The sequence below is a fragment of the Mobula birostris genome, chromosome 21, assembly GCF_030028105.1.
Source record: "Mobula birostris isolate sMobBir1 chromosome 21, sMobBir1.hap1, whole genome shotgun sequence".
Taxonomy (NCBI): domain Eukaryota; kingdom Metazoa; phylum Chordata; class Chondrichthyes; order Myliobatiformes; family Myliobatidae; genus Mobula; species Mobula birostris.
In genome coordinates this window covers 33,095,577-33,123,167 of record NC_092390.1, presented here as the reverse complement: position 1 = coordinate 33,123,167, position 27,591 = coordinate 33,095,577, and the positions used below count along the sequence as shown (strand labels likewise).

The window sequence follows — 27,591 nt, the reverse complement described above, 5'->3', positions numbered from 1 at the left end:
TGTGGGGTCTGACCAGGGTCCTTATATAGCTGTAACATTACCTCTTGGCTCCTAAACTCAATCCCACAATTGATGAAGGCCAATGCACCATATGCTTTCTTAACCACAGAGTCAACCTGCGCAGCAGCTTTGAGTGTCCTATGGACTCAGACCCCAAGATCCCTCTGATCCTCCACACTGCCAAGAATCTTGCCATCAATGCTATATTCTGCCATCATATATGACCTACCAAAAATGAACCACCTCACACTTATCTGGGTTGAACTCCATCTGCCACTTCTCAGCCCAGTTTTGCATCCTATCAATAATAAAACAATTAGTCATAGAAATATGTGAAAACAGCAGCAATAAAAAAAAATGAAGGAAGTGACCAGTACAGGATGTGTGTATCTGTGAACTGGGGAGTGGGGGGGGGGGGGGGCGGGGAGGGAGTTATGGTATGGGATTATGGTATAGGAGTTATGAGGATGTGTATGTGCGCTGCGTGGTAGTTCTTAACCATTTATATAAACTTAAAAATCGTCCACTGATCTTTTCAAAAGTCATCAATTACATTGCTGCCAACAATGGTTAGCTTTGTGCAATATAATATGCAGTCATTTGATGAATAGGCTAAATCTCAATCAGCAATGTGCGAAATAGCTGTTTATTTTGAAGTGGTAATTCAATTGAGTAATGGGGGAAAAGGCTAGAATAAGATAATGCAATTCTTTACATTTCTGAAGGCCATTGAAGATGAAGCATGACATCAAGGCAGTTATACTAATGATATTAAAAGAATCCATATTTACTTAGAACAAACCTTTTTCATCATCTTGTTCTGTTTGTGGAAGAATTCCACTTTGATATCTCCACATACTGGTAGAGGTTGAGGAAAATCAAAATACATGTACTTCTCTTCACGTCTAGTCGGTCCCAAAGAAGAAGTGAAGATTTTCACCTTTAGTTGCGATACCACAAACATAGGATCTATGAATGAACAAAAAATTTAGCTTTTCAGCCCTTTTCAAACCAGAGGCCTTTTTCTTCTCACCCAGCCAGACTAAGATTTCTAATGAAAATCAATGTAACTCATATGTTATAACATATGACATGCATCTCCCTCTAGTTAACTACTGCTAAAACTTCTTGGTTCTAGTCTCACCCAAACCATACCCTGGGTGTTCTGATTTAGCTGTATAAATGCTTATTTTTAAAATATATACATGTGATTTTTTCCCCCCCAGTTTAACAGTTTTTAATCAGATATTAAGATACAATGATAACTAAATCTAATTGGAAAGGTCAGTTTAAAATGTTTATAATTTAAAAATTCTCAATACACTCAAGCATAGTTTAGATAATTTTCTGTATTTTAATTCTACCTGACCAACAAAGTGGATACTGGTAAACTGAAGCAGCAGTATAACATTACTTTCAGCATTATCTCTAAATCGGAAATTAAAACTTACTGCAAGTTCCACCACTGAACATTGGAACAGTTTCAAACTGCATCTTGTGAAACAGTAATGCCACTGGTTTGTAATCCAATCTGTGCTTCAAAAGATAGCTGTAATAATATACATAGCGCCTCTGGCTAGGAATAGTTACACCCTAGAGAAAAATAAAATGTATACATTTTTTAACAATTCAGCACCATTGCTTGAGTAGCTCAAATTCTAGTACACAATATAAAATGGCAAAGTTTATATCTGGCAACAAAGGTGGTAGGGCATACACTATAGTTTCACAGCATCAGGTAAGAATGCCCAAATTTGCATTGCAATAATATAGATATGAACCCATATTTAAGACATGATAGCATTTGCCCAGTCCACTAAAAATAACACAAATCCAATTAGGTCAATTAGCATGCATTCACTCATCAGTGACTTAAGAATGTGGTTGCATTGCAGAGGAATTCACCAGAATATTCCCTGGGATAGAGAACTATTCCAGTTCAAACTGGATAGGCTGAGTGAGTCTACTCTGAACCGAAGTATGAGAAGTATGAGGTATACAAAATCATACCAAGCACAAGTTAGATGAGCATGTAAAATGTCATGGCATAGGAAGCTACAGGCTGAATGCTGGAAATAAAAATTATAGATAAGCAATGCCCTGCATGAGTACACTGCTGAAGAGCCTACTTCTGTGTTGTGCAACTCTAAAAGGTGTTGTGATTAGGCTACCAGTCAGAACCTAGTATATAATGCACTGTGCATAGTGCTGAGTCTGAGTTCAGACAGAACCTGTCCTGTAATAAACTCCAGACTTCATTAAAATAGGGACCGCTTTGGGAACTTTCAATGTTCATGTAATGAAGCTTCAATCTGCAAAGCCTCAAATAATGAAAGTTACTCTCAAAACCCTTTCATAAGCTACATAATAGATCGGGAATGTGACAGAAATGCGTACAGCTCCAATCATATTACCATCGGACAACATCAGGATAAAGCAGCCTGCTTCCTCAGTGTTCCATCCAGCATTTTAAACATTTATGCTCTTTAACTCTGAGAGAGAGACAATGCCAGCAGCATATTCTCTCTATGCTTTATAGCACTTCCAAGCATAAAACAACCATCACATATATAAAGGGCAGCAAGTGCATGGAAAACTTATCAACTTCCAGGTTACTCTCAAAGTGATGGATCATTTGAATTTGGAAAGATGTCGACATTCCCTCAATATTGGTCAAAATTCTGGAACTTAAATAACAGCATGACAGGAATACCTTCATCATACCGCACAGAGTCTGGCCCTGTAGCTCAGAAGGGTAGGGAAAGGAAGAGGAGGGCAGTAGTAATAGGGAACTCGATAGTTAGAGGGTCAGATAGGCGATTCTGTGGACGCAGTCAGGAGACCCGGATGGTAGTTTGCCTCCCTGGTGCCAGCGTCCAGGATGTTTCTGATCATGTCCAAGATATCCTGAAGTGGGAGGGTGAGGAGCCAGAGGTCGTGGTACATATAGGTACCAATGACATAGGTAGGAAAAGGGAAGGGGTCCTGAAAGGAGAATATAGGGAGTTAGGAAGGGAGTTGAGAAGGACTGCAAAGGTAGTGATCTCGGGATTACTGCCTGTGCCACGTGACAGTGAGAGTAGGAACGGAATGAGGTGCAGGATAAATGCGTGGCTGATGGATTGGAGCAGGGGGCAGGGATTCAAGTTTCTGGATCATTGGGACCTCTTTTGGCACAGGTGTGACCTGTACAAAAAGGACAGGTTGCACTTGAATCCTAGGGGAACCAATATCCTGGCGGGGAGATTTGTGAAGGCTACTGGGGAGACTTTAAACTAAAAAGGTTGGGGAGTGGGAATCAAATTGAAGAGACTAGGAGGGAGGAGGTTGGTTCACAGATGGAGAGAGCTGGTGGGCGGTGTGTGAGGGAGGGTGGGCAGGGGACAGAGAACGGGAGCACTCGGACCGAAGATGTAGGGGAGAAGGAAGAAAAAGATAAAGTTTGCACCATTAGGGATAAACAGACAGTAAGAGGTGGAGAGTTTCTGAAATGCATCTATTCTAATGCTAGGAGCATTGTAAGAAAGGTGGATGAGCTTAGAGCATGGATTGATACCTGAAAATATGATGTTGTAGCTATTAGTGAAACATGGTTGCAGGAGGGGTGTGACTGGCAACTAAATATTCCTGGATTTCGTTGCTTCAGGTATGACAGAATCGGAGGGGCAAGATGAGGAGGTGTTGCATTGCTTGTCAGAGAAAATATTACAGCGGTGCTTTGGCAGGATAGATTAGAGGACTCGTCTAGGGAGGCTATTTGGGTGGAATTGAGAAATGGGAAAGGTGTTGTAACGCTTCTAGGGGTGTATTATAGACCACCTAATGGGGAGCGAGAATTAGAGGAGCAAATTTGTAAGGAGATAGCAGATATTTGTAGTAAGCACAAGGTTGTGATTGTGGGAGATTTTAATTTTCCACACATAGACTGGGAAACCCATTCTGTAAAAGGGCTGGATGGTTTGGAGTTTGTAAAATGTGTGCAAGGTAGTTTTTTTGCAGCAATACATAGAGGTACCAACTAGAGAAGGGGCAGTGTTGGATCTCCTGTTAGGGAATGAGATAGGTCAGGTGATGGAGGTATGTGTTGGGGAGCACTTTGGGTCCAGTGATCACAATGCCATTAGTTTCAATATAATTATGGAGAAGGATAGGACTGGACCCAGGGTTGAGATTTTTGATTGGAGAAAGGCTAACTTTGAGGAGATGCGAAAGGATTTAGAAGGAGTGGATTGGGACCATTTGTTTCATGGGAAGGATGTAATAGAGAAATGGAGGTCATTTAAAGGTGAAATTTTGAGTGTACAGAATCTTTATGTTCCTGTCAAGTTGAAAGGAAAGGTTAAAAGTTTGAGAGAGCCATGGTTTTCAAGGGATATTGAAAACTTGGTTCAGAAAAAGAGAGCAATCTACAATAAATATAGGCAGCGTGGAGTAAATGAGGTGCTCAAGGAATATAAAGAATGTAAAAAGAATCTTAAGAAAGAAACTAGAAAAGCTAAAAGAAGATGCAAGGTTGCTTTGGCAAGTAAGGTGAAAATAAATCCAAAGGGTTTCTACAGTTATATTAATAGCAAAAGGATAGTGAGGGATAAAATTGGTCCCTCAGAGAATCAGAGTGGATGGCTATGTGCGGAGCCAAAAGAGATGGGGGAGATTTTGAACAATTTCTTTTCTTCGGGATTCACTAAGGAGAAAGATATTGAATTGTGTAAGGTAAGGGAAACAAGTAGAGTAGTTATGGAAATTATGATGATTAAAGAAGAGGATGTACTGGTGCTTTTAAGGAATATAAAAGTGGTTAAGTCTCCAGGTCCTGACAGGATACTCCCTTGGACCTTGAGGGAAGCTAGTGTGGAAATAGCAGGGGCTCTGACAGAAATATTTCAGATGTCATTAGAAACAGTGATGGTGCCGGAGGATTGGCGTATTGCTCATGCTGTTCCATTGTTTAAAAAGGATTCTAAGAGTAAACCTGGCAATTATCGGCCTGTAAGTTTGACGTAAGTGGTGTGTAAATTGATGGAAAGTATTCTTAGAGATGGTATATATAATTTTCTGGATAGACAGGGTCTGATTAGGAACAATCAACATGGGTTTGTGCGTGGAAAGGTATGTTTGACAAATCTTATTGAATTTTTTGAAGAGGTTACTAGGAAAGTTGACGAGGGTAAAGCAGTGGATGTTGTCTATATGGACTTCAGTAAGGCCTTTGACAAGGTTCCACATGGAAGGTTAGTTAGGAAGGTTCAATCGTTAGGTATTAACATCGAAGTAGTAAAATGGATTCAGCAGTGGCTGGATGGGAGACACTAGAGAGTAGTGGCGGATAATGTATGTCAGATTGGAGGCCGGTGACTAATGGTGTGCCTCAGGGATCTGTACTGGGTCCAATGTTGTTTGTCATACACATTAATGATCTGGATGATGGGGTGGTAAATTGGATTAGTAAGTATGCAGATGGTACTAAGATGGGCGGCTTTGTGGATAACAAAGTAGGTTTTCAAAGCTTGCAGACAGATTTAGGCCAGTTAGAACAGTGGGCTGAAAAATGGCAGATCGAGTTTAATGCTGATAAATGTGAGGTGCTGCATTTTGGTACGACTAATCAAAATAGGACATACATGGTAAATGGTAGGGCACTGAAGAATGCAGTAGAACTGAGGGATCTAGGAATAATGGTGCATAGTTCCCTGAAGGTGGAATCTCATGTGGGTAGGGTGGTGAAGAAAGCTTTTGGTATGCTGGCCTTTATAAATCAGAGCATTGAGTATAGGAGTTGGGATGTTATGCTGAAATTGTACAAGGCATTGGTAAGGCCAAATTTGGAGTATTGTGTACAGTTCTGGTCACCAAATTATAGGAAAGATGTCAACAAAATAAGAGACAGTACAGAGAAGATTTACTAGAATGTTACCTGGGTTTCATCTCCTAAGTTACAGAGAAAGGTTGAACAAATTGGGTCTTTATTCTTTGGAGCATAGAAGGTTGGGGGGGGGGGACTTGATAGAGGTATTTAAAATTATGAGGGGGATGGATAGAGTTGGCATGGATAGGCTTTTTCCATTGAGAGTGGGGGAGATTCAAACAAAAGGACATGAGTTGAGAGTTAAAGGGCAGAAGTTTAGGGGTAACACGAGGGGGAACTTCTTTACTCAGAGAGTGGTAGCTGTGTGGAACGAGCTTCCAGCAGAAGTGGTTGAGGCAGATTCGATGTTGTCATCTAAAGTTAAATTGGATAGCTATTTGGACAGGAAAGGAATGGAGGGTTATGGGCTGAGTGCAGGTCGGTGGGACTAGGTGACAGTAAGAGTTCGGCACGGACTAGAAGGGCCGAGATGGCCTGTTTCCGTGGTGTAATTGTTATATGGTTATATAAGGATTATAGGTAGCAGATTATCACTACCTTTTCTGAGTTGACTGAAGATGGGCAATAATTGTTGGACAACAATGATGTTAACACAGGAAGAATAAACATAAGACAAGCAAATATTTGACACTCCCTCAAGTATCTCAGTTGGATCATTTGAGGGAGGAGAAGATGGCAGCGCGACGCAGTGCGTGCAACCGTTCTGAATGATAGCGATTATGTGTTAACTAGGGGGCCATGCACAACCCGGATTTGATGGAGACAGCCGTGAGAAGCACAGAGGAACACCTGGAGTAACTTCTGAAATGGCTGCTTCGCTGCTGCTGCGCGATAGAGAATCTCCGGAGATGAAGGCCCCAAATCCTCGGCTTTGCCTATTGCCTGTTGCTGGGGCTGGGGTTGAAGCACTCGGCGGAGATGGTGCTCAGTGTCAGAGAGCTGGTCGGAGGCTCGGAGTTTTCGAACGGACTCGGACTGTGGTCGGATGCTTCCAGTATGCTGCATCGGCAAGTTGGCGGCGCTGGAGGTTTACTGTCTGCATGAGATGATGGGACTTGCGAGAGTCTTTGAGATTTTACCGTGCCATGGTCTGTTCTTATCAAATTACGGTATTGTTTTGCACTGTTTTAACTATATGTTATAATTATGTGGTTTTTGTTAGTTTTTAAGTGGGTTTGTCATGTGTTTCTGTGATATCATTCTGGAAAAACGTTGTACCATTTCTTAATACATGCATTGCTAAATAACAATAAAAGCGGACTGTGTGTCCTCAATCTAATCTAATCTGTATTTTGGGAGCCCTTTATTTTCCTTACATCATACCACCAAATCATGATTCGTATTATGATTATTCTAGAGATAAGACAACACTTTTTTAAAAAAGGCAAAGAAAAATGGTTCTGTTTATCTTGTCTGTTGGATAATACATTTAAAAACTTACCAGGGAGACCATAAATCAGAGCTAACCAATCAGCAATAGTGAACTAAACTGCAATAAATTCACAAACTGAGAATCATTTTATTGCGTCCATCATGTGCTTTAACATCAACAAAACTGACTTAAAAAAACAGAAATTGAGAATATATGATCAACCCGCCCCACTTAGCCATTGACTCAGAACATGGTCTTGCAAGGCTTCTGCAAGGTGTACTGTCAAGTCAAGAATGAAAACTACAAAGCATCAAATGCCCTCAATCTACCCTACTGCTACAAAAGGCCATCCTTACATCACTATGACTGAAAGTTATCATATCTGCCATTTTCCTATCCTCTGGCACCTTTCCAACATATAGGGACAATTTGACAGCAAATCCTTCACCTCCACACCTCCCCTCTACCCATCCCCAAAACAATCTAAGATGCATTTTTAAACGATGCACAGACAGCCTTTCTAATACCTTTTCTAAATTTGATTATCATGATGACAGAGTCAAAGTTTATAGCACAACTAGCTACTATAGAAGTAACTGTATAATGAAACCTTAATAAAGCAATCAAATTAGTTACAGGGAACACAGCCTAAATTAATGGGCCTATAAAAGCTGGGTGGGAACTTGCTGACAAATAGTCTAAAATTATGAATTATGGACAAAAGGAAGTACATTTAGCTTTTGGAATTCCTAAACTAATAAGGACTAGAAGCATAGACAAATTGATAAGTATTACAATTTCACAATTAAAAATCAGAAAACACAGGAGATATGTGGAGAAATAAACCAAGTTAATGTTTCTGAAGGAATTCCTTTCAAAGGTCATTGACCAAAAAGGATAACAATATTTGCCTCTCCACAGATGATGACTGGCCTACCGAGAACCTCCAGAATTTGTTATTTTTATTTCATATTTCCAGTATCTAGAGTATTTTTACTTTGGATTACAAGATGACATGTTTGATATAATTAAGTTAGTCAGCATATCCTATTTCAAGCTTTCAAATCACCTCACCTGTTTAGACTATATTTGAATTCAGATTTCTGATTTCTTCATGTATTCAGTTAAACCGCATTGCAACAGAATTCATTCACAGCCTTAAATCTGTCTTATTTTGTATCCACATTCCTCGTTCCTCTCCACTCGAGCATTTACTTCACTAACATTATCTGTATCTGCACCTACTTCAGTCACATTATGATTAAAATCCTAATTAGATTTTTGTTAATTACAGACTTGAGATATCCCTGGAATCGTTGCAATGCAAATTCTCAATTTCTTAAAATTTTTTTTTACACCTCCATGAAGCTATCTTTAATGCTCTCTGGTCCTTTTCCTCATAACAGTCTTCTGACAATAACAATGAACTATACTGCTCTCCTGAGACACTAGAACCCAGGTATTCATCCAGGTATTCATAAACAATATGGCACTTACTCAAGGTTAATTAACTTCACAAATACTTAGCAGATAATAGATGAGTAATGTGGAGATTGTTTAAGAGATTAATAAAGAGGAATGGAAGTTTCCAAAATTACAAGGAAAATAAAAGGCAAGTAATAATATGTAACATAAGAGACATTAAAATCAGATACACTCTAATATAAAAATACAACAGCAATAAACATTGAAAGAGCATGTTCAATTGTTGAACAAATCTTATGGTAGAAAGCATAGATGCATTGGTCTCAGTAAAGTGGGCTCTGCCAATGTTACTACCAAAAAGGTGGTTGCCAGCACTACGGAAGTAGATAAGGACAACGACTGACAGTATATAATATTGAACGGGGTTGAATGAGATGCAACCTTGATTTGTAAGGAAAGTAAGGGTAGAAAATGTAGGTTCTCTGACCACAATCTTCAAAGACATCCTTGACAGGACAAAAAGACAGCAAACAATAATTCTTTATCAAGGAGGAATAAGGTAATAACTTCAATTCTTATTTGTTAGTCAGCCTATAAATAGCAGTGACCCCGCAGGGGCAAAGAAAAAAATTCCATTTTAAAATATAAACTAGTATCGCATTTGAGCCAGCTAAAAGCAAATTACTTTCAATTAATTTATGCTCCATGACAAAGCAGAGAAATTTGAACATGGGAAGCTTGATATGGTGTAGATCACCTTGCAAAAACAAAAGATTAATCTGTTAAATTCAGTTAAAGATGCATGAACTAAACCCTTGATATTAAAAGACAATAATTAAGTGGACAAGAAATTGTTTAAAGGATAAATACCATAGTGTAATAGAAACTAAACTTCAAAACTTAGTGAACAGTGAAGACGCAAACATGAGGAAATCTGCAGATGTTGGAAATTCAAGCAACACACACAAAATGCTGGTGGAATGCAGCAGGCCAGGCAGCATCTATAGGAAGAAGTACAGTCGACGTTTCGGGCCGAGACCCTTCATCAGGACTAACTGAAAGAAGAGATAGTAAGAGATTTGAAAGTGGGAGGGGGAGGGGGAGATCCAAAATGCTAGGAGAAGACAGCAGTGGGAGGGATGGAGCCAAGAGCTGGAAAGTTAATTGGCAAAAGGGATACACGGTTGGAGAAGGGAGAGGATCATGGGACGGGAGGCCTAGGGAGAAAGAAAGGGGGAGGGGAACACCAGAGGAAGATGGAGAGCAGGCAAGGAGTTATGGAGAGAGGGACAGAGGGACAGAGGGAGAGAGGGAGAGAGGGAGAGAGGGAGAGAGGGAGAGAGGGAGAGAGGGAGAGAGGGAGAGAGGGAGAGAGGGAGAGAGGGAGAGAGGGAGAGAGGGAGAGAGGGAGAGAGGGAGAGAGGGAGAGAGGGAGAGAGGGAGAGAGGGAGAGAGGGAGAGAGGGAGAGAGGGAGAGAGGGAGAGAGGGAGAGAGGGAGAGAGGGAGAGAGGGAGAGAGGGAGAGAGGGAGAGAGGGAGAGAGGGAGAGAGGGAGAGAGGGAGAGAGGGAGAGAGGGAATAAATAAATAAGTAAATAAATAAATAAGGGATGGGGTAAGAAGGGGAGGAGGGGCATTAACAGAAGTGAGGGAAATCAATGTTCAACAGGTTGGAGGCTACCCAGACAGAATATAAGGTATTGTTCCTCCAACCTGAGTGTGGCTTCATTTGACAGTAGAGGAGGCCATGGATAAATATATCAGAATGGGAATGGGACATGTAATTAAAATGTGTGGCCACTGGGAGATCCTGCTTCCTCTGGTGGACAGAGCGTAGGTGTTCAACGAAACGGTCTCCCAGTCTGCATCGGGTCTCACCAATATACAGAAGGCCGCACCGGGAGCACCGGACGCAGTATATCACCCCAGCCGACTCACAGGTGAAGTGTCGCCTCACCTGGCAGGACTGTCTGGGGCCCTGAATGGTGGTGAGGGAGGAAGTGTAAGGGCATGTGTAGCACTTGTTCCGCTTACAAAGTTAAGTGCCGGGAGGGAGATCAGTGGGAAGGGAAGAGGGGGTGGGAAACGAATGGACAAGGGAGTCACGTAGGGAGCGATCCCTGCGGAAAGCAGAAAGGGTAGGGGTAGGGAAAGATGTACTTGGTGGTGGGATCCTGTTGGAGATGGCGTAAGTTACTCTCCACTATGAGGAGGTACCTATCCCAGTCCCTCCTACACCTCCGGGACACTTCCTTTGCCGTTTGTAATGGACCTGCCCATTATTTCATCCTCCGTCAGATCCACGCGTGCAATCGCCGTTTCTTTTGACTTTGTCATGTTAGGCAAGGATCGCAAGAAATTCCAACTGCAGACCCCAGAGCCTGCTGGCTCAGACGCTAGCAGGCATGAACTTCAGATTGCGGCCCCCGCCGTTGATCTCGGCGGCTCTACCAACCCAGGGCATATTCAAAACCCGGACTCCAGCACCATCAATGCGGGGTCCAATGGCCGTGGACACCTTCAAAGCCATTGCGCAACCTCTATCCCTCGACTTATGAAAGCTAACACTCCATAAGCTTTCTTAACTACCCTATCTACCTGTGATGCAACTTTCATGGATCTGTGGACATGTACCCCCCAGATCCCTCTGTTCCTCCATACTTCCAAGTATCCTGCCATTTACTTTGTATTCTGCCTTGGAGTTTGTCCTTCCAAAGTGTAGCACCTCACACTTCTCCGGATTGAACTCCACCTGCCACTTCTCAGCCCATTTCTGCATCTTATCGATGTCTCTCTGCAATCTACGACAATCTAACCTTACTATAAAACCCGCTGATGGGGGGGGGGGGGGGGGGGAGGAGAGCGCTGTTGTAGTCTGGCGTACTGACTTCTACCTTGCCGAGGCACAGCGACAACTCACTGATACCTCCTCTTATTTACCCCTCGATCATGACCCCACTAAGGAGTACCAGGCCATTGTCTCCCAAACCATCACCAACCTTATCAGCTCAGAAGATCTCCCATCCACTGCCACCAACCTCATAGTTCCCACACCCCGCACTTCCTGTTACTACCTCCTACCCAAGATCCACAAACCTGCCTGTCCAGGTAGACCCATTGTCTCAGCTTGCTCCTGCCCCACTGAACTCATTTCTGCATACCTCAATACTGCTTTATTCCCCCCTTGTTCAATCCCTTCCTACCTATGTTCGTGACACATCTCACGCTCTGAATTTTTCAATGATTTTAAGTTCCCTGGCCCCCACCGCCTTATTTTCACCATGGATGTCCAGTCCCTACATACCTCCATCCCCCACCAGGAAGGTCTCAAAGCTCTCCGCTTCTTTTTGGATTCCAGACCTAACCAGTTCCCCTCTACCACCACTCTCCTCTGTCTAGCGGAATTAGTCCTTACTCTTAATTTTTCCTTTGGCTCCTCCCACTTCCTCCAAACTAAAGGTAGGCATGGGCACCCCTAAGGGTCCCAGCTATGCCTGCCTTTTTGTTGGCTTTGTGGAACAGTCCACATTCCAAGCCTATACTGGTATCCGTCCCCCACCTTTCCTTCACCACATCGACCACTGCATTGGTGCTGCTTCCTGCACGCATACTGAGCTCCTTGACTTCATTAACTTCGCCTGCAACTTTCACACTGCCCTCAAATTTACCTGGTCCATTTCCGACACCTCCCTCCCCTTCCTTGATCTCTCTGTCTCTATCTCTGGAGACAGCTTATCTACTGATGTCTACTATAAGCTTACGGACTCTCACAGCGACCTGGACTATTCCTCTTCCGACCCTGTCTCTTGCAAAAATGCCATCACCTTCTCACAATTCCTCCATCTCTGCCTCATCTGCTCTCAGGATGAGGCTTTTCATTCCAGGACAAAAGAGATGTCTTCTTTTTTTAAAGAAAGGGGCTTCCCTACGTCCACCATCAACTCTGCTCTCAAACGCATCTCTCCCATTTCACGCACATCTGCTCTCACTCCATCCTCTTGCCACCCCACTAGGGATAGGGCTTCCCTTGTCCTCACCGACTACCCCACCAGCCTCCGGGCCCAACATATAATTCCCCATAACTTCCGCCACCTCCAATGGGATCCCACCACCATGCACATCTTTCCCTCCCCCCCCTTCTGCTTTCCGCAGGGATCATTCCCTATACGACTCCCTTGTCCATTTATCCCCCCCATCCCTTCCCACCACTCTCTCTCCCAGCACTTATCCTTGTAAGCGGAACAAGTGCTACACATGCCCTTACACTTCCTTCCACACCATCATTCAGGGCCCCAGACAGTCCTTCCAGGTGAGGCAACACTTCACCTGTGAGTCGGCTGGTGTGATATACAGCATCCGGTGCTCCCGATGCGGCCTTCTATATATTGGGGAGACTCGACACAGACTGGGAGACCGTTTCACTGAACATCTACGCTCTGTCCGCCAGGAAAAGCAGGATCCCCCAGTGGCCGCACATTTTAATTTCACGTCCCATTCCCATTCTGATATATTTATCCATGGCTTCCTCTACTGTCAAGCTGAAGCCACACTCAGGTTGGAGGAACAACACCTTATATTCTGTCTAGGTAGCCTCCAACCTGTTGGCATGAACATTGATTTCCCTCACTTCCGTTAATGCCCCTCCTCCCCTTCTTACCCCATCCCTTATTTATTTATTCCTTTTTTCTCTCTCTCTCTGTCCCTCTCACAATAATTCCTTGCCTGCTCTCCATCTTCCTCTGGTGCTCCCCCTCCCCCTTCTTTTCTCCCCAGGCCTCCCGTCCCATGATCCTCTCCCTTCTCCGACCGTGTATCCCTTTTGCCAATCAACTTTCCAGCTCTTAGCTTCATCCCTCTCCCTCCTGTCTTCTATCATTTCGGATCTACCCCTCCCACTTTCAAATCTCTTACTATCTCTTCTTTCAGTTAGTCCTGACGAAGGGTCTCGGCCCGAAACGTCAACTGTACTTCTTCCTATTAATGCTGCCCGGCCTGCTGCGTTCCACCAGCATTTTGTGCGTGTTGCTTGAACAGTGAAGACAATTTTTTAAGATGACAAACATTGGCATAATTAGCAGACAAATGACAGATAAAATTTAAGTGTGCGAGAGATGCATTTATTGGAGGAAAAAATGAGAGATCAACTAAATGGACCTCAGCTGAGTGCGATGAGTTACGCAAGTTTCAGAAGATAGCTAGACAAGAAGAGGCTGCTATTTAAAACACTTTCTTAGCTTCATAAATAAAATAATACAGTAAAGCTTTATAAAACATCCAGCTGGAGTATTAGGAATTTAAATGGTAAATAAGATTTTTAAAATATTAAGAAAATAGGTATCCCCTTAACTTGTCAAAATGCTACTTGTAAATTGTTGGTGCAAAGAAAATTCCCAATCACTTGTTTATAACTTTCTGAAACAGTGTATTTTAGGACCAGTAAACTGTTTAAGACCACCCATTCTTCAATGAAAGGAAACTAAAATTACATAAATATTACTTCTATGTTTTAGAATGTGCTAGCTTTCTGTGACAACTGCATTCCCAATTCCTGTAGCAGAATGCAGCAACTGCTCAGAATACAATGATTTATTATACACCTTACAAAGAATTATTTATACTCTGCATGTTAATTCAATTAATTAGGTATTTTCATAGACCTTTTCAAATCGACTCTTAAATATCAACATTAAAATAACTATTGCATTATACTACTTGCTATTTAGAAAAATACTACTTTTTCATGCTATTAAGATTTACTCTTTATTAAAGCCTACTTCCACTGACCTTCTTATCTATAGTCCTTGCTTGGCCATAGAATTCTAGGGCTTCTTGTGCTTTTGAAAATTTGCCACGATGAAGCAAATAAGCACAGATCATTACTCCTGTCCGTCCCTTTCCAGCTTTGCAATGGATTGCTGCAACATTGTTATCATCTTCACTTAACCAGTGATCTAGGTCTTCACAAAATGGTTTTATGAGTTCTAGCTGTGGTGGATTATGGTCTTCAAAAGGATATTGTGCGACTAAAAAGAGAAATTACAAAATGTTCACAGAAATAATCAAACTGTCGTTTTACTTCCACAAGAGCATTATTTTATGAAAATATCATGCACAATGGTAACAAATTGAAATATTGATAAAGTCTAATCATGATAAGAATCAATTTTACCTGAGATTTATTTCTAGCAAAATATATATACCAAAATATTGCACAAAATTATGCTATATATAGTGTTTTTATACTGATTCAAAATAATTTAGCAGCTTTAAACAAATAACACCATGCATGTAGGTTTTCAGCATGGGAAGGTGGAAACAATGCATATATTTAACAAAAATAGACAAATCTTGCAACATATTTGTTGGAATTCTGAACTTCTTCATCTCCTACCATCAAAATTTTATATCACAGCATCATATCATAATGTAGGCAGAAAATTACAATTACTGCTACACTGTTCACTACAATAGAAATCACAACATCCTGCACAGATTAATTCCATCACCCACTACTTATGAGAAATCCCTATAATTTCGCATGCTTTACACACGCTTTCATATTACTCTAACAAAATAACCTAATAGTAAGATAGGTTTTACCTATTACGACAATCTCATAATGGAGTTCGATAAAAGTTAACCCACCTCTGCAATTAAATTTAGTAGCATCATAATGTCTTTCTGCACATCTGCAAGGAAAAAGTTTAGAAAAGTGTTAGCCATTATGTACTAAGGAGGAAATTAAAGAATTGTGGTAACCATGCTTTTGTGTTATTAAACATGTGTTTTCTATATTTCAGTAATAATGCTCAATTTCAAAGATATTTTTGAGCACATTATTACTCAATATTTACTGCAACAGGATAAGTAATAATGTTCATAATTGCGCACAAATATCATATCAACCTAAGGCAAGAGCAGATGTATGACTAAACAGAAATCAAAGATGTTCCTGGACCTGCAATAAATCTTATTAACTTCAGAAAAAACAGTATCTTGCTGTAAGTTTGTCATTCAAATGTATTAAATGTCATTAATTTCTGTACATGCACTGTAGGAAGTAAACTTGTCATAAAAGTGTAATTTCAAGTCTAAGGTCTCTAAATAACATGATGAATATTAGCTTCTCTGGCCCAACACTGAAAATTGGGTAAGCTTAATACATACCTATACAATTAAGTGCTTTTAGTGAACTATATTTCTTCTCACTTTTGGGACATCTTTGCTGAACAGGTGATAACGAATAGCTCAGCGACTCCTCTGGTCAAAGCACTTTGGACATTTTATCTGAAAGTCATACTGTTGCTGTCCAAGATGCCCTGTTCTCTGAAAACGTTGAGGACCTTAGCAATGAAATATTTGGTCTGGCCTAAAGACGGTTACATAAAAGATACCTACTAAACAGGTTAAATTTGCTTAGGACTTGTGCGTTCCAATCTCAATTAATTATTAATGGTACAGTCAATATTTTATTAATGCCAAACAAAATTAACTGATAAATGAGCCTCAGATTTTAATTATCATAGTAAGTTAAAACAGAACTACAATAAACGCACTGCCCAGGTCATGCTTTCTTCTAGCTGCTGCCATCAGGAAGGTGGTACAGAAGCCTCAGGACTCACCACCAGGTTCAGAAGTAGTTATTCCCCTCATCCATTAGGCTCTTGAACCAAAGGGGTTAACTTCACTCAACGTCCCTCGCCCCACCACTGAACTGTTCCTATAACCTGTGGGCTCACTTTCAAGGACTCTTCTTGTCAGGTTCTCAATATTTTTTGTTTATTATTATTTCTGTATTTTTGTACTTGCACATTTTGCTGTCTTTTGTATACTTGTTTTCCATCCTGTTGGTGGGGTCTTCTAATGATTCTCTTATGGTTATTGCATTTATTTAGTACGCCCACAAGAAAATGAATTTCAGGGTTGTAAGAAGTGATATAGATGCATTTTGATAACAAATTTACCTCGAACTTAATTTACATTGTCAAGATGCAAACACTTTACATGCAGCTCTGATGGGAATTATGAAATATCTGCGTTTAGGACTACTACACCTGAAATCGACAGTCAGAAAGCAACTTAAGGCTTTTTTAAAAAGCTATCAATCCTCAAAAATTGGCAGACTGCAGACAGTAGAGTTAGGTCATCAGTGCAGTTCCCCTTCAAAAAAAATGGAAGCATGGCATGCAGGCCAGTCTGCAGGTACAACTGAAATTCAGAAGCCTTAGACTCCCCACTCCCACTATCCTGCTTGTGAATGTACAGCCTCTGGATTAAAATGCAAGACTGCAGTAACAGAAGGACATCAAGGACTACTTTGTACTTTGCGTCACAGAAACATGGCTAACCCCCGCCATTTCAGATGCAGTGCTGCAGCCTGAAGTCTTCACTATCCATCAAAAAGACGGGACAAGTGACTCTTGCAAAGGTAGAGGAGGTGGAGTACGTCTCATGATCGACTCATTCTGGTGCACATACATGGCGTTTCTGTCTCAATCCTGCTCACCCAGTCTGGAGCATCTCATGGTCAAATGTCATCCATTTTATCTGCTAAGGGCATTTCAGCCATCATCCTGGTAGTGGTGTACATTCCACCTCTGACCAACATCAGGCAGGCACTGGAGGAGCTGAGTACCATAATCAGCAGTCATGAAAGTACACACCCTGATGCCTTCCCAATCATGGTGGGGGATTTCAACCAGGCCAACTACAATGTCTCTAAACAAATACCACCAACATATCACCTGTGGAACCAGAGGTGCCAACACTTGACCACTGTTGAACCACCAGCAACACTTACCGTTCCGCCACACGCCCACACTTCGGAAAGTATGATCCCTTGCCTCTCTTTCTACTTCCGGCATACAGGCCGAGACTAAAGCGCAGCACCGGTGATGACTATCAAGAAGATACAGAAACACTGAAAACCTGCAGCACAATACAGGCCCTTCGGCCCACAACCTGTGCCAAACAGGTCCTTACCTTAGAAATTACCTAGGGTTACCCATAGCCCTCTATTTTTCTGTGCTCCGTGTACCTGTCCAGGAGTCTCTTAAAAGATCCTATCGTATCCGCCTCCACCACCATCGCCGGTAGCTCATTCCATGCACTCACCACTCACTGCATAAAAAAAAACTTACCCCTGACATCTCCTCTGTACCTACTTCCAAGCACCTTAAACTGTGCCCTCTCATGCTAGCCATTCCAGCCCTGGGAAAAAGCCTCTGACTATCCACATGATCAATGCCTCTCATCATCTTATACACCTCTATCAGGTCACCTCTCATGCTCCGTCACTCTAAGGAGAAAAGGCCCAGTTCACTCAATCTATTCTCACAAGGCATGCTCCCCAATACAGGCAACATCCTTATAAATCTCCTCTGCACCCTTTCTATGGTTTCCACATCCTTCCTTTAGTGAGGCAACCAGAACTGAGCACAGTACTCCAAGTCGGGTCTGACAGGGTTCTATATAGCTGCAACATTACCTCTCGGCTCCTAAACTCAAGCCCGTGATTGATGAAGGCCTTCTTAACCACAGAGTCAATCTGCGCAGCAGCTTTGAGTGTCCTATGAACTCGGACCCCAAGATCCCTCTGATCCTCCACACTGCCAAGAGTTTTACCATTAATACTATATTCTGTCATCACGTTTGACCCACCAAAATGAAACACCTCACACTTATCTGGGTTGAACACCATTTGCCATTTCTCAGCCCAGTTTTGCATCCTATCAATGTCCTGCTGTAACCTCTGACAGCCATCCATATTATCCACAACACCCTAACCTTTGTGTCATCAGCAAATTTACTAATCCATCTCTCTACTACATCATCCAGTTCATTTATAAAAATCATGAAGAGTAGGGGTCCCAGAACAGACCTGAGGCACACTGGTGACCGACCTCCATGCAGAATATGGCCCGTCTGCAACCACTCGTTGCCTTCCGTGGGCAAGCCAGTTCTGTCATACTTGATCCACAAAGCAAAGTTCCCTTGGATCCCATGCCTCCTTACTTTCTCAGTAAGCCTTGCACGGGGTACTTTGTCAAATGCCTTGCTGAAATCCATATACATTACATCTACTGCTCTACCTTCATCAATGTGTTCAGTCACATCCTCAAAAAATTCACTAAGACACGACCTGCCTTTCACAAAGCCATGATGACTATTCCTAACCATATTATGCCTCTCTAAATGTTCACAAAGCCTGCCTCTTAGGAGCTTTTCTATCAATTTACCAACCACTGAAGTAAGACTCACTGGTCTATAATTTCCTGGGGCTATCTCTACTCCCTTTCTTGAATAATGGAACATCTGCCACCCTCCAATCCTCCAGAACCTTTCCCGTCCCCAATGATAATGTAAAAATAATCTCCAGAGGTTCAACAATCTCCTCCCTCGCCTCCCACAGTAGCCTGGGGTACATCTGTCCGGTCTCAGTGACTTATCCAACTTGATGCTTTCCAAAAGCTCCAGCACATCTCTTTCTTAATATCTACATGCTCAAGCTTTTCAGTCTGCTACAAGTCGTTCCTACAATCGCCAAGATCTTTTTCCGTAGTGAATACTAAAGTACTTATTAAGTACCTTTGCTATCTCCTCCGGCTCTGTACACACTTTTCCACTGTCATACTTGATTGGTCCTATTCTCTCATGTCTTATCCTCTGCTCTTCATATACTTGTAGAATGCCTTGGGGTTTTCCTTAATCTTGTCCACCAAGGTCTTCTCATGGCCCCTCCTGCCTCTCTTAATTTCTTTCTTAAGCTTCTTCCTGCTAGCCTTACAATCTTCTAGATCTCTATTATTACAGAGTTTTTTTGAACCTTTTCTTCTTGACTAGATTAACAACAGCCTTTGTACACCATGGTTCCTGTACCCTACCATCCTTTCCGTCTCATTGGAACGTACCTATGCAGAACTCCACGCAAATATCACCTGAACATTTGCCACATTTCTTCCGTATATTTCCCTGAGAACTTCTGTTCCCAATTTATGCTTCCAAGTTCCTGCCTGATAGCCTTATATTTCCCCTTACTCCAATTAAATGCTTTCCTAACTTGTCTGTTCCTATCCCTCTCCAATGCTATGGTAAAGGATATAGAATTGTGACTACCATCTCCAAAATACCCTCCCACTGAGAGATCTGACACCTGACCAGGTTCATTTCCCAATACCAGATCAACTACAGGCTCTCCTCTTGTAGGCTTATCTACATACCGTGTCAAGAAATCTTCTTGAACACACTTAACAAACTCCACCCCATCTAAACCCCTCACTCTCGGGACATGCCATTCGATATTTGGGAAATTAAAATCTCCCACCACAACAATCCTGTTACACCTTTCCAGAATATGTCTCCCTATCTCGATGTCCCTGTTACTGTTGAATGGTCTATAAAATACATCCAGTAGTTATTAATCTCTTCCTGTTCCTAACTTCCACCCACAGTGACTCCGTAGGCAATCCCTCCATGTCTTCCTTCTTTTCTGCAGCCATGACACTATCTCTGATCAACAGTGCAATGCCACTACCACTTTTGCCTCTCTCCCTGTCCTTTCTGAAACATCTAAAGCCTGGCACTGGAAGTAACCATTCCAGCCCCTGAACCATCCAAGTGTCCGTAGTGGCCACAACATAATAGCTCCAAGTACTGATCCACGCTGTAAGCTCATCCGCTTTGTTCATAATACTCGTTGCAAGGGAGGCAGAGATGCACTTACAGCACTGCTTTGAGAGGATTGGACAATATTCATCTTCAAATCTGAATGAACACGTCACAGCTGTCAGTTACAGATCATCAAGAGTGATGAGTGTGTGCCTCAGAGAATGTACTAAACATACTCAAATTAGAAGCTATGGATGAACCAGGAGATTTATAATCTGCTGAGGGCTAGATCCGTGGCATTCAAGACTAGTGAGACCAATGATCCAGAACTATAAAAGTAGTCCAGGTTTGGCAAATGGAAGGCTATTTGAGAGCGAAAGAAACAATTCTGATTGAAGTTAGAGAGGAATTGGATGCAGTTTAAGCAGGGTTTGCAGACGATTACTTCCTACAAGGTGAATACTGACATTACGATTAGATATCATGCTACGTTCCCAGATGAGCTCAACACTTTTTATGCATGCTTTGAAAGGGAAAATAAAACTACACTTGTGCAAATCCCTGCAGCATCTGGTGACCCTGTGATCTGTCTCAGAGGCCAACAGAACATCTTTCAAGAGGGTGAACCCTCACAAGGTGTAATGCCCCGATGGTGTACCTGATAGGGTACTGAAAACTTGCGCCAACCAAATGGCAGGAGTGTTTAAGGACATCTTCAATCTCTCACTGTTGCAGTCAGAGGATCCCACCTGCCTCAAAAGGGTGGCAATCATACCAGTGCCCAAGAAGAGCTGGGCAAGCTGCCTCAACAGCCATCACCCAGATGCACCCACATCTACTGTAATGAAGTGCTTGAGAGGTTGTCAAGGGCAGAATTAACTCCAACCTAACCTGCAATTTGCTTATTGCTACAATAGGTCTACAGCAGATGCAATCTCACTAGCTCTCCACTTGGCCTTGGATCACCTGGACAATAGCAATACCTAGACCAGGCCGTTGTTTGTTGATTACAGCTCAGCATTCAACACCATCATACCTTCAGTACTAATTAACAAGTTACAAAACAATGAAAGGACAACGAATGCATATACATTACTTCAGTTTTTTGCTCTCTTTTGCACTATTTATTTTAAAATTTCTCATTGTAATTTATAGTTATTTTATTACAAATTATAACATACTGTTGCTGCAAAACAACAAGTTTCATAATACATACCAGTGATATTAAACCAGACTGATTCTAAAAAAAAGACTGACAATCAGTGTGCAAAAGAAGACAAATTGTGCAAATAAAGAATATAAGTAAATTATCGATATTGAGAACATAGGTTGTAGAGTCCGTGATCAGTTCAGAGTTGAGGTGAGTGAAATTGTCCTGTCTGATATCTCCAGGGCAATAACTGTTCCTGAAGCTGGTGGTGTGTGACAAAGCTCCTGTAGCTTCTGCTTGATGATAGTGAGAAGAGAGCATGGCATATATGCTGGTGGTCCTTGACGATGGATGCTGCTTTCTTGTGGGCAGTGATTCTTGTAAATGTGCTCAAAGGTAGGGACTATTTTGCCTATGATGGGTTGGGCTGAGCCACCACTTTTTGTAGATTTTTCCATTCTTGGGCATTTGTCTTCCATACCAGGTCACGTCATACGTTACCATGACATATGCTGCTATGCAGCTCACAATAACAAGATGTGGCAAAATAACCAGTATGCAGATAATAAGCAAGAATGCTTCAATGTTACACATAATACTTCCTTTCCACTAAAAATTAATTCATCATGGCGATTATTGGCATCAGAATTCAAGTGATGAGTCATAAAGGATGCAATAGCTTTTAATTAAGTATTATAAAATACAGGTTTCCCCCACCATCCGAAGGTAGAGTGTTCCTATGAAACGGTTCGTAAGCCGGAATGTCGTAAAGCGAAGAAACAATTACCATTTATATGGGAAAATTTGTGAGCATTCGCAGACCCAAAAATAACCTACCAAATCATGCCAAATAACACATAAAACCTAAAATAACAGTAACATATAGTAAAAGCAGGAATGATATGATGAATTCACAGCCCATATAAAGTAGAAATACTTTTCCACAATCATTACCGCACTGTTCTCCGTAGTGAAAATCTTACGCAAGCGCCGTCGGCCGAAACACGGTGCAAGTGCTCTCCAGTAACGTTTAGGCTATGAAGCTGCCAAATCATACCAAATAACACCTAAAAATACACAGCCTATATAAAGTAGAAATAATGTATGTACAGTGTAGTATCACTTACGGAATCAGGAAGACAGCACCGAGCACACTGATGATGGTGTGTTAGGCTGAGTCGTCGGAGGTTGGGGTGGTGCAGTGGTCCCCACCCTCTGGGCAGCAACCCGATACCGATCCGCGAAGCATACAGTGGTACAGCGGTAGCTGAAACGCACTCAGCACATCTTTAAGAAAAAAGCAGAAATAAACAAGCTAATTAATTAGGTGCCACCCGGCACATAAATGTTGGCCCAGATCAGAGGCAACGCAATCGCCTCAATTAGCTTGTTTATTTCGGCTTTTTTTCTTAAAAGATGTGTTGGGTGCATTCCGGCCACCGCTGCATTCTTCGCGGATCGGTATCTGTCCGCAGCCTGGGGGTTGGGGTGGTGGGACACTGGGGTGTCGTCTGTTTCCATCAGGGCAAGCAGGTCATCTTCTTCTATGTCTGCCTGCCTCGATGTCGAAGGTCAAGGTTCGTTGTCTGCTGTGTCTAATGTGGAAGGCTTGCTTGACTGCTTAGCCTCGCGCATTTTTAGATCATACAGTTCTTTGTAAGGACTCAAACCATCCTGCAAATATGCCCTAAACCTACGTACCTTTTCAAATTTAATGTCATACTTTATCATTGCAGCGAAAATCTCACGCAGTTGCTTCACATTCAGTTCCTGGCCGACTTCACTTTCGGTCCGTTTGCTACTGCATTCGGTTTTGATTGTTATCCTTTTCTCTTTCAATTGCATCAGCTCTTCATCTATCATTTCTTGGTCATGGGATGCCAAAACCTCTTCAACATCATCTTCATCAACTTCCACAAGCCAAACTCACTTTGTCCTTACTTCCTCCACCACGATCAAAACGCTTAATTATGTCTAGATTTATGTTAAGTGTAACACCCTTATGAGCTCTTTTAGGCTTTTCCGATACCGTAGAATTCATCTTGCTAACGACTGCTCACAGGCACGTGTTTAAGCAATGTCGGCAAGACTGCAGTTCTGAATCCGGGGGGAGAGCAGCTGCTTGGGGCGTGCGCTGCCTTTTTTTTTGTGTGCTGCTTTGTTTTGCACGCTGCCTTTTTTCATAACAGTGAAAACACCTGTTAGTGAAAACAGGTAACTAATGTAAGTCTTTTGTAACAGTGAGGTTTTGTAAAGCGAACATTTGAAAAGCGGGGGACACCTGTAATATGATCGCTAATAAAGTATTTCTCACCTCGTTCCCCAATTTTCCCCAATTCCCCAATTTGTACATTAATGGAGGGAAAGAACACAGTATATAAAGAGCAAAAGAAAAACAAGACAAAAAAATCCATTTACTGCCATAATTTATCAGATACAAACTCCAATACTGAAATGTGCATAGAGAGCATTCTTGGCAGAATATTTTTTTCAAATGGATCTCAATTAACGTTTTTGACTTCAAAAGAAAGTAATTGTCTTTCTTTACTTTTCAATCCTCCATTCATCTTTTCGTTTTCCTCTGCATCAGCAATTCTACACTTGCAAACACTGTTTTAACCTAGGCTGATAAAAGTGGATTACACATGAACAATTGTACCTGATAGTACAAATAGTGAGAAATTTCACATTTTGAAAACCACACCTGCAGTTTGCAAAATACAAGCCCTTTCTCTACTAGCTGCAATCACTAATAGAACCTAAAACCTGAATTTCATGTTGGTAGTTATCACCAAGAGGATTAATTTTGCAGGATAAAGCCTTAATTTATGATAGCTCCAACAACCAGCATAATCAAAACAAAGTTTCTGGAACATTTTGCCTAGCTAATCACTTTTTCTCTCTATACATTTCTGATTCTAGAGACCTGGGTGATTATATTGACCAACATCAACATATGCAGCATATTGCTGCAAATAAATCAATTGGTATAATACTGCTTTCACAATATCTACAGCAGGATGTGACGTTCCTCCTCTGTTTCTATATTTTTTCCTTCTCAGTTGGCTTCCTCATAACCCTTCATCTCATTTGTGTTTCAAAGTCAATTGCAATTCAGACTCAAACCACTTTATTCTCATCATTAAATACCATATGAAATACCATACCATAGCATGACCATATGAAAGATGGTGATGGAAAAGTTCAAAAGGAGCAGTCATTACGGATGTGTACTATTGTTTTAGATTTTCATTACTGCAATCAGAAAAGGTAGCTACATTTTCCTCATCTGGTTATAACCTAATTTTGGGCTCATCACACCTTGAGTGAAATGTCTGCTTCAAGTACTGGTTAAAATGAGTAATGAGGCCTTTGTGGGGACAATGCTGTAGTTTCATTGACACCTGACATTAATCATTAAATAGGGTATTAAACTGAAATCCCTTACATGGTTGTTTTGAGATGACAATCCTGAAACACCTCCCACTCTGCTATGAATTTTGTGCAACAGATTTTCAAGGATACAATTGCTGAAGTAGCTTCTCCTCCAATGCTGAGGTGATTGATATCTCTAATTTAAGTGTTCAGGTATGCCTAGCCATACCTACATGCCTATTTGAGGATGAGATGTAGCCAAACGCCTAGGCAAATGATTTTGGTTCACAAGGATTTCACACAGAACTGTTTTTTGCCGCAATGCACATTGTTATTCAGAAGGTGTAATCTGGCAATGAAATTTGATGTTTTCAAAAATGGGTGTGAAGAAATAATATATTTGGATTTTGCTCAGATTCCAAGAATGATTTATCAGTCTTCCAGCTTCACACTTGATCTATTCCTTGATCCAAGGCAAATCTCTGCTTACAAAACTTATTAAAAATGGATGGGCAATTAATAGTTTGCTGGAGTACCTATAAGAAGCTATTGAAGAGTAAATTCTAAGCTTGGATGCACCATATGCATGCTTCAAAAAGTTTACCTCTTTTAATGAAAACTGCCTCCACTGGGAAGGTATAATTTAGAAACAGATTCAATTTCTCTTGCAGAAGAATACAACACAATTGTCCATAACACAGCACTTTTTATAAGTTACCAATTTTAATACAAAATACTAAGTCAAAGTAAATATATTCTCAAAAACGGTCTTTATATTCCATCCTACACAAAATCAACACAACTATAAACACCCTAAAGTCAAAGTACGGTCACATGGTCAAACTATCAGCAAATACACTCCTGATGAAGGGTCTTCGCCTGAAATGTCAACGGTTTATTCTTTTTCATTGATGCTGCCTAGCCTGCTGTGTTCCTCCAGCATTTTGTGTGTTTTGCTTTGGATTTCCAGCATCTGCAGATTTTCTCATGTTTGTGACACACAAACTCAAAACGATATTATAATAAGACCCTTTACAATGTTGTCAATTAACACTAGTCAATGAATACACAATGTTATTTGCATGTATAAGGCCATATCAGTGTCAAATAACATGAAGTTTCAAAGGATCTAATTCAACATACTAACGAAAGAATTGCAGTCAAGAACGGAAGCATTTTTAGTAAGCACTAGACTACAAAACTAATCTGCTCAGTACTCAGAAGAAATTGCCAACAATGTACACTACTTGTTATATTGACCTACTTTGCTCTTCGTATAATCACTTGACATTGTGAATACACTTCTGGTAAAATGGCAGCGCACTCGGACACAGCGGCCACTCAGTGTCCAACCAAGTGTGTACTTGTTTGTCCTTTACGGATGCAAAACACTGCTCCATTTTAAGAACATTAAATACTGCAGGTCTACCCCATCAGTGAACGGCATGATAGTGGAGGAGCTGCAGTTTATCCGAACCGTGTTGTTTCCTGCTGCAGGAAGGCCAAGTCAGTGTGTAGAGGCAGTGTGCTGTCTAAGAAATGTAGCTAGTGATTGTTTTGGACATCTTCCTTGTTATCCCAAAACCCTACTGAACATTGGTAACGTAGAATACTGCAGGTCAGGTTTACTGATTCATTAGCGAGGCCAATGGTGGGAGGGTTGCGAAGCCTCAGCTGTAGCGCCGGTTTGGCCCTCATGCCGCAGGGTCACCTGCTGCAGCACCGGTGGGGGGGGGGGGGGGGGGGAGGAGACACCAAGGCAGTGGAACGCAGCATCCATGCTGGGTTGGAGGTTGGCCCTTCCCATCAACACTGCCCTCCAATGTTCTCTCAGTGAAAAACAAGCTGGATTGTGTTTATCTACGGTTGCACTAGTGCATGACAATCGAACTCCTGCGAGCTTGTTCTTGCCGACAACATGCCACGCACCATCAATCTACAGGACATAACATTCATTGACTTAGGCCACGTTATTTTTCTTGTGTGACTACATGTTTACTGCTATCATGTGCTTTGTGCTGTGCATGACTGCGTTTCGCACCTCGGCCCTCGAGGAATGAAGTTTCATTTGACTATAATGACGGGTATTTATCCTTGGTTTAATGACAATTAAACTTTATTTTAAGGGATGTATTTTGAAATTCTTCTGGATTTGACAAATTAAACCATTTTTAATTTAATATGATTTTCTCATTCTCATGCATCAGTAAAGTAAATAACCTTGTAGTACACATTCTGGATCCCTCTTTTCCGGTCCTTGAATACATCTTATCCTGGAGATGTTAAACACTATCCACTAAACATTAACTAGTTCTCTACCTCAACCTCAACTTGTATAAAGTCTCATGACATTGTGTCATTTATGGACAAGCATTACTAAACTTCCATAACTGATGAATAGGTATGCCGCCACGTTGAAAGCATACGGTGGGTACTGTATGTATTCTGAATGACATCTTCCATGTATATTACTAAAATGAACACACTAGATGAGGTGAGACTTACGGAACATTACAGTATTGATGGAATTGACTATTACTAAGCTGATCTGGAAATAAGTCCATTCTTCAAACTCAGAAAACCCTGCATGTTGTATGGCATACCATCATGTCAAATGTCATGAACACATGCTAATTTTGGCACCTCAACACTGGGCATTCATGAGGTGCTGTAAACCTCAGCTATATTAAAAATGTGGCAAAGTATCTTCTATCATTCTAACCCATTAAGCCAGAGATCAAACCCATTTAAACAAGGTGCAGAACAGCCTGCCAGAGCTCACAACTAGTGTATTTAA

At 41.5% G+C, this 27,591-nt stretch overlaps 1 protein-coding gene across 1 annotated transcript in view; it reads right to left on the bottom strand.

Annotated features, from left to right (window-relative positions):
- Positions 1–27,591, bottom strand: part of LOC140185706 (phosphatidylinositol 3,4,5-trisphosphate 3-phosphatase and dual-specificity protein phosphatase PTEN) — a 132,451-nt gene that overhangs the window by 18,996 nt on the left and 85,864 nt on the right. Inside the window, exons 4-7 of the mRNA XM_072239251.1 lie at positions 15,308–15,351; positions 14,447–14,685; positions 1,452–1,593; positions 803–969 (exon numbers count right to left, since the gene is read on the bottom strand). Of these exons, the coding sequence (XP_072095352.1) occupies positions 803–969; positions 1,452–1,593; positions 14,447–14,685; positions 15,308–15,351 (592 nt within the window). The remainder of the gene's footprint in view (positions 1–802; positions 970–1,451; positions 1,594–14,446; positions 14,686–15,307; positions 15,352–27,591) is intronic.